The sequence below is a fragment of the Austrofundulus limnaeus genome, unplaced genomic scaffold, assembly GCF_001266775.1.
Source record: "Austrofundulus limnaeus strain Quisiro unplaced genomic scaffold, Austrofundulus_limnaeus-1.0 Scaffold1490, whole genome shotgun sequence".
Taxonomy (NCBI): Eukaryota; Metazoa; Chordata; class Actinopteri; order Cyprinodontiformes; family Rivulidae; genus Austrofundulus; species Austrofundulus limnaeus.
Window position 1 is genome coordinate 41,009 of NW_013953892.1, and position 7,953 is coordinate 48,961.

The 7,953-nt window shown below is 39.5% G+C and overlaps 2 protein-coding genes across 4 annotated transcripts; one reads left to right on the plus strand and one right to left on the minus strand.

Annotated features, from left to right (window-relative positions):
* Positions 1-238: 238 nt before the first annotated feature.
* Positions 239-5,215, plus strand: rhof (ras homolog family member F). Of its 3 annotated transcripts, XM_014032598.1 has the most exons (7): positions 239-328; positions 1,144-1,353; positions 2,056-2,601; positions 2,755-2,842; positions 3,662-3,771; positions 4,062-4,196; positions 4,334-5,215. In XM_014032598.1, exons 3-7 carry the CDS (start codon positions 2,467-2,469, stop codon positions 4,496-4,498), a joined length of 633 nt encoding a protein of 210 aa, XP_013888052.1. In that variant the 5' UTR covers positions 239-328; positions 1,144-1,353; positions 2,056-2,466; the 3' UTR covers positions 4,499-5,215. The 3 variants fall into 3 exon arrangements, with proteins under 3 accessions (XP_013888052.1, XP_013888051.1, XP_013888053.1); XM_014032597.1 differs by having other exon boundaries at positions 1,144-2,601; XM_014032599.1 differs by lacking the exon at positions 1,144-1,353 and having other exon boundaries at positions 250-328.
* A 67-nt stretch (positions 5,216-5,282) lies between these two features.
* On the minus strand, positions 5,283-6,568 carry LOC106535559 (transmembrane protein 120B; the record flags this gene model as incomplete). The annotated part of the gene is given in 1 exon segment (XM_014032596.1): positions 5,283-6,568. A coding segment is annotated over 1 exon segment (114 nt), but the record flags the coding sequence as incomplete, so codon positions are not given.
* Positions 6,569-7,953: the final 1,385 nt, after the last annotated feature.

Below are 7,953 nucleotides of genomic sequence, written 5' to 3' on the forward strand. Positions count from 1 at the left end.
GTAGTTTTTTTTTTTTTTTTTTTTTGAGTAGAAATCCATCAGTGAAGTTATTTATTTATAGGTTTTTATTTACAGGAGAGAGAAAGTTAAAAAAAAAAAAAAACCACCCTCCAGGGTGGGTTGCGCCGCTGACAGACTGGAATATTCCAACACATGGGATTGGCCTCTTCCTCCGCAGGACAGCTGCCTCTCTCTTTCTCTCTCCACGGCGTCAAATATTTCAACAATCTGCTCATTGTTTACTGACATGCGAGTGGACAATCTGTAGGACAAACCTGATTTTCTTTTACAGGCTTACCTTTTGTGTTAACCTTCGCATTTTCACTCTGTAAGTCAAACAAGCACGTTTTTAATCTTTATTAGACAGGAACCTAGTTTTCTTTTTGACACCACAGCTCATTGTTTTGATAGAGAACCTCATCAGTTTTGGGTGTACACCCACTTTTTCTTTATAGGATTATCTTTTCCAGATGGATGGTATTGATTTTCTTTTGATTTAAAACATTTTTTTTTGGTAGTGAAATGCTCCACATAGTGTGGTTTGTGATTTAACTTGTCATTATGTGTAAATTATATTCGTGAGATGCCTGAATAAATAATTATGTGCTGTATTTGTTGTTTTCCCCTTTTTAAATGGAGCTTGAAATGTTGTAGTTGTCCAGATGAAGCCAAATATGCAGGGAACAGTTTATAATGTGAACAAACATGAGGACATGCATGCCTAAACTGGTCAAAAAACAACAGAAATTGGTCATTATTTTCTAATGAACATCAATTGTATCTTGTAATTATGTTAAATTTTTACTTCGCCTACCTCAGATTGAATCTTTGTGGCAATAAAAAGCTCCAAATGCAGCAATTAGTGTCTTTTAATGTCTTCTCAGTCCTTACACACACTTAGAGCTGACTATTATACTAGGTTAAAACAAACCTTCTTATGTTATATCTTTGGTATAAAGAAACTAGATAATTTAGGTCAATGAAAGTAAAAAAAAACACTGAATTAACAAGGCAAATATATTCCATTTCTGTTGTTTTAGCTGCTTCTGAAAGATCAGAATCGGTGATAATGTGTTCAGCCTGTACGTCCTGGTTTTGACACTGAACTGATTGTTATATCCATTTTTTTTATCTTGGTGCCAGATGAGCTCCAGCCTCTTATTTGCACCAAGGGATGGGAGGAGAGAAGTCACTTCATGTGACCGAAGTGACGTGAGCGAGGATCATTTTAAATCCAAACAGGAGAATTTGCATTTCCTGCCAAAATGCAGAGTGTGTTGAACTGTTTTTTTTTTTTTTTTTTTTTTTTTGCTGAAAGCTGCTTAAGCCAAGCTGAAAATTACAACTGATGATGTGAGTTCAATTTGAACAGCTGACTTTAACTTAAACTTGGAAAACAAAAGCGAAAAATCGGTCGAGAAATAGCAAAAATATGTCGAACTGGATACGACACGAATGTAGAAAAAAGAAATCAACAGTAAATAGCAAAAAGTAGCTTAACAGAAAACTGACATTAGCAGAAAAAAGCTACACTTAGCTATAAAGAAGCTGAAATTAGCACAAAGAAGCATCACAAAAGGTAAAAAGTGATGTAAAAATTGACACACATTTTAAAGAGCTTAAAGTATGTTGAAGACAGCTCCCTTCAGTTTCAATATGAAAAAGCTAAATAGATTGAAGTTGCTGAAATACCACGAGTCATAGCTGGAATTTGGCGACAGATACGAACATTTCAATATATGAACTGTTAAAATAGCACAAAAATTATAGAAGAAAGTGCCAAAATATGTATGAAAGGAGTACAGAAAATTATAAACGCAATGCTTAATAACATTCACACTAATTATGAAGGTCTAATCTGAACACACCTATAAATGCTGGTAGAAAAAAGGTGTTTGACCCAAACTAGAGTGTCTATGTGGTCCGATTGTCCTCAGAGCATCTCCAGGTTTTACACACGACTTTACACAGATGGTGGGGTTTGACTTGTTAGTGTTAAAACCTGCTTAATCTACTCAAAAGTTAAGTTTTCTCCCACTCTCCCTCCCTTTTAAGGAGGCAGTCTCTTTCCTGTGAGCCCACACCCAGACAATGAAATGAGCAAACACATGCAGAAGAGGAAGTAGGAGCAGTCGGACTCGCTTCACATGTGCACCTCAGTGAGCAGCCTTGATGATGGGACGAGACAAGTGTGGGTGTGGGTGTGGGGAGGGGGTTCAGCTGGAAACGACGTCAGATTGACAGGAACAGGAAGCGGTGAGCGCCGAGTTACCTGGTAAACCATGAGACTTGTCTGTTCCAGTCTTTTCTTGTTGCGTTTTAAAGATCTCAGACAATCCAGATGTAGGTTTCTCAGACTTTTCGGCTCATAATACCTGAATCTGAAAGGTGGGGAGCATCTTCTGTCTTGTCTTGCCTGGCACCTGTTTGACTTTGGAGGCAAAAAAAAAAAAGAGAGGAAAAAACATGACACAAAATGGTGCCGGGCCCGGCCATGGCAACACAAAACAGGCAGAGGAGCTTAAAATTGTGATAGTGGGAGACGGAGGCTGCGGGAAAACATCTCTTCTGATGGTTTATGCCAAAGGAGATTTTCCAGAGGTAAGATTAGCTCCCATGATGTGACTTCTTATGAACAAGTGCAATCATTTTTCAATTAATGCTTGAACTCATCACAAAATGTCTCTTTAAACCAGCAAGAAATGTGCTTCTGTGATGACAGACACCTCTTCTTTCTCTTGTGTGTCCAAACAGAAATATGCTCCATCAGTGTTTGAAAAGTACGCCAAAACCATCTCTCTGGGAGGAAAAGACTTTAAACTCAACCTGTACGACACAGCTGGTAAGAACGAGGAAACAAACAAACAAACAAACAAACAAACAAAGAACCAAAACACATCCATGCTGAACGTTTCAGGTCTGAGGTGCAAAAGGAGAGTCGGCTCACACTGACTGGAAAGTGAAAGTTTAGTCTTTTTTTATTTTTTATCATAAGTTACGCTAACGTCCAGTCCGTGAATTCAGTCATCTTATCATTCCGAGCCTAACAGACGCAGGGGAAGTTGAAAAGGTTGACGTTTATTTCAGATTATCATCATGACTATCGTCTTTCAGGAACCGACTGATAATTTACGACCCAAACACGATGGAACCGACACAAGTTGATTTAGAGGAATAAAAATGAGCTTTTTTTTCCCCTCAAAAATACGTTCAAATTAGAATGCGTCACTTTCACAAGATTAGTTATCAATCTTTAGTGCATTTTTCAGTGCAAAAGCTCCTGAACAGGCAGGGTTCAGCTACAGATACGTGTTAATTTGTGGCAAATAATAAAATACGACCTGTAGTTTCGTAAAGCTGGTGTTTAAGTGAAATTAACATGAGAAAATTGCTGCAGTATTTCTTTGGGGGTGTTAAACATAACAGTCATGCTAAGTGAACAGTTTTTTTCGAATTATTATAGGAAAAGCCACGCCAGTCCGTTTATCTTTTGCACAAATGCAGCTCTGCACGAGCAGAGGGGGAAGCCGAAGTCAGGATGTGGTTTTTCTGTTCAGCCCGCAGCCTCGTCACATTCTCTTTACACTCATCTATGCAACAGTCTTATTATTTATAAGTGTTAGTCAAGTTTGTTTTTTTGTGAACACTTTTGTCTGTTCAGGACAGGACGACTACGACAGACTGAGGCCTCTTTCTTACCAGGAAGCGGACCTGGTTCTGGTCTGCTTCGACGTCACCAACCCCACCAGCTTTGAGAATGTTTCTATAAAGGTACACGCCTGTCCCGCGCTTTGTGTTCAGTCAAACACGTCACAAAAAGGAGTCGGGGCATTTCTTTGCAGCCAAGTGGAATTTCAGGTTTGCCTTTTCAAGTCCGACATGTGAATGATTGACAGAGTCTGGCAGGCCGGCTGCCATTAACTGCTGCGCTGAGTGAGGCGTTGTGAATGATTGTGACCCGGTGCAAAAACAAACAGACAACTGTAATCAGATAATTCAATCAAGCCCAACAGTAAAAACAGGGGAGGCCCATTGTTTCTTAAAACCTGTTGTTTACCCAGTGGCACCCAGAGGTGAGGCACTTCTGCGGGGAGACGCCGGTGATCCTGATTGGCTGCAAGACTGACCTCAGGAAGGATAAGGAGGGCACGAGGAGGCTGAAGGCTTTGAATCTGGCTCCAGTGACCTACATCCAGGTAAGAAAACAGTTAGCGCACACGTTTACTCTCTCTGAAGAACGAGGAAGCATCAAAACAAAAACACACTCAAAGAATGTTTTTCCAGTTCAAACCCCCCCTCACGATAAGTTTGCTGGGTGTCTTTTGGGTGTTAGGGTGAGCAGACCCGGCAGGAGATGAACGCGGAGCTCTACCTCGAGTGCTCGGCTAAATACCAGGAGAACGTGGAGGACGTTTTCCGGGAGGCGACAAAAACAGCTCTGGCCTTCAGACGCAAACAGAAGAACCACAAGCGGAAGAAGAAATGCGTCGTTCTGTAAAGACCCCCCCACACACATCTGGAGCGGTTGTGCTCACCCACACAGATAAGAACTGGATGAGGAACCTTTGGGTCCCCGCTGAGACATCAGCCAGTCTTCCCTGAACGGTGCAACAAAATGAAGCAACAGGAAAGACACTTGTGCAAGTTGCATGCAGCTTCCTGTCAGCTCCTGAACGTCACTTTTATCTAGTTTTTTTTTAAAGTATTTTGCACTGTATGTGGATGACAGCAGGTTGTCTTTCTGAAACATTTATTTATCGGAGAAAATAGATTTTGTGGTTTGTGAATTTTTAGTATGAAGAACCTCGTTTAAACATATCGAAAGCACAACAGCTTGTAAACGGTGCAGTGTTCCTGTGTAACAAAAAACATTGTCTTTGTGAGGCTTAGAGGACTCTTAGCTTTACCAACAGCGCCCACTAGAGGTGGAAAATTAGCACACCGGCTGCTCTTTGTGTCAAAATACATTTACATTTAAATCTGAAAATGCACATGCAACATTTGCATGTGTTTTTATCAAGGCTTGCTTTTTCCATTTTTAAAATATTTGTTCAAATATTGGAAAAAAAAAAAAAAATCTAAGTACTGTTACTGACCCCTCCAGGCACCTTCAGAAGTCTGAAATGAACTGAATTATGTGCATTCTGGCAGCTTTTATACAGATTTTTTTTAAAACATGCATAAAATCTCCCTCAATAAAAGATAAGTGCCTTTATTTTCTGATTCCTATATGATAATGCATAAAACCAGAGTCTGTGTAAAAAACGACAGTAAACATTTAGTTAAATATACAAAGGTTTAATAATAAAGTATACTGGCGTGTTGATTGGAATTAGAAAAATAACAGGACTTTAAGCTTTTCTTGTCTTACAGTGACTTTGCCATGAGCAGCATTTTAGCAACATCATGTAACAAACAATAACGCTGCACAGTAATGACAAAATACTGTGTGAAATGTTTAAATTTATAATTAGTGGTAAATCATCTCACAGCTTCTCCTTCAGTAGAAACATTAAACCCATGACTGTGACAATCTGTTTAATGCAGTTCAGTTCAAGGTAGCATCTCACTGGTTTGACTCATAATTTCAAGAAAATACACAGTTGCAGTCCCAAATTGAAACCATTTTTGTTATATTTGTGTGAACAGCTTCCATAACACCTGTGAGATACTACCTTTAGTAACAGGAGTTCACAAGAAAAAAACTTGCTACATTTCTTTTATGCATAATCTTGTTATTTTTGACAGATGTGCAAAATAATTATGGCTTTTTAAAATCTCTACCTGATAGGAGAAAACGCCGTTGGATTCCCTTTTTGTCCAAGTTTTTTTTTTTTGAAGAACAAAACTTTGACTGTAGACAGAAAATAAATAATTGTTTAAATTTGTTATTTCCCTTCAACTAGACAATTATCAGTGCTTTTTTACAGCTGTGGACCAAACTTAAGTCATTTGTTAGACCATATCTCCAGCAATGCCAGCTTGTAATTAACATATGGAAGTTCAAACAAACAAAATATAATGAAATGAACCGAAGCCAGTTTGACAGTTGCTACTTCACAGAAGTATGCACACTACAGACATGAGGTATTGAAAGGCAAACAATGTTCTGTTCTGCTACCTGTCCTCCTTTAATTGCATATGATTTGAACAAAGACTCTGAAACTGACACGAACACCATTCTCCACACGGGTTAAAGCAACAAACTGCTCATCTCTGGTGAAAGCTCACAAAGCAACACAAAGTCAACAGAAAGTAAGAGCAGGCTTGAGAGAAACTTTGGCTGGACGCTGCTGCTGCTGCAGCGGTCGTCGTCGAAGCCCGAGAGAAGCTGCGGTTCGAGCTCCGCCCTCTCTCGGCCCCGTCATTCTGTGGTCAGTGTGTCAAGCGATTGTGCGTGTTTTGGTTTACGATCACTGGCCTCCCGAAGTGTCGGCGTCGAGCTGAGGTATGTTCAGTCGCTCTTTTGCACGCCGTCGTGCTTTTGAACTTTTTGGTGGACGACTTTTAACGTGGTGAGAAAATTTCCCAGGAAGAGAACGAGGAAAGTCAGCGCCAGCATGAAGACCTGAAAGCAAAGAAAGACGCGTTATTTTAACCATCGACTTGAGCACCAAAGTGTGAATTTCATCACCGTCTGTGCACCTCACAACTTTTATTTCCAAGCTTTACATTTTAAATGTTTACTACAATGGAGTCAGACTAAAGGTTTTTGTTGCTGGGGCTGATGTCACTGTTTATGAAATAGGCCTAAATTACTTTTGGGTCACTGTTAGTGTAATGTGCTTCCATCCACATGATGTGACGACTAAATCCATCAATGCAGCCATTAATTGAATATGGCTTCAGTTTATCATATGAATTCATAAGCCACAGCACGTTGCAGCCCCTGCAGCTATTGTACTGCACTCCCTCTGGAGCCAAAATCTTGAAGGCATCAAAATTACCAAAGTATAACTTACAAGACGTTCAACATTATGTATTTTAAGGCAGTGGCAAGACTGCTTTTTCATGTAGGAGTTCGCTTATTACTGCGACTTCATTCTCATGCTACTGCAACTTCATTCTCTTATTACTGCAACTTCATTCTCTTATTACTGCAACTTCATTCTCTTATTACTGCGACTTCATTCTCTTATTAATGCGACTTCTTTATGTTAATGCTGCAACTTCATTATGTTAATGCTGCGACTTCATTATGTTAATGCTGCGACTTCATTATGTTAATGCTGCGACTTCATTATGTTAATGCTGCGACTTCATTATGTTAATGCTGCGACTTCATTATGTTAACGCTGCGACTTCCTTACGTTAATGCTGCGACTTCATTATGTTAATGCTGCGACTTCATTATGTTAATGCTGCGACTTCATTNTCTATGTTAATGCTGCGACTTCATTCTCTTATTACTGCGACTTCATTCTCTTATTACTGCGACTTCATTCTCTTATCACTGCGACTTCTCTATGTTAATGCTGCGACTTCATTCTCTTATTACTGCGACTTCATTCTCTTATTACTGCGACTTCATTCTCTTATTAATGCGACTTCATTCTCTTATTAATGCGACTTCATTCACTTCTTAATGCGACTTCATTCACTTCTTAATGCGACTTCATTCACTTCTTAATGCGACTTCATTCTCTTATCGCTGCGACTTCATTCTCTTATCGCTGCGACTTCATTCTCTTATCGCTGCGACTACATTCTCTTATCGCTGCGACTACATTCTCTTATCGCTGCGACTACATTCTCTTATTACTGCAACTTCATTCTCTTATTGCTGCGACTTCATTCTCTTATCGCTGTGACTTCATTATGTTAATGCTGCGACTTCATTCTCTTATTGCTGCGACTTCATTCTCTTATTACTGCGACTTCATTCTCTTATTACTGCGACTTCATTCTCTTATTACTGCGACTTCATTCTCTTATTACTGCGACTTCATCCTC

Coding starts and splice junctions, on each gene's coding strand:
- rhof (XM_014032597.1), top strand. CDS start 2,467: ATGACACAAAATGGTGCCGGGCCCGGCCATGGCAACACAAAACAGGCA. Junction 2,843..3,661: donor CAACCTGTACGACACAGCTG/GTAAGAACGAGG, acceptor TTGTCTGTTCAG/GACAGGACGACTACGACAGA. Junction 3,772..4,061: donor TTGAGAATGTTTCTATAAAG/GTACACGCCTGT, acceptor TTGTTTACCCAG/TGGCACCCAGAGGTGAGGCA.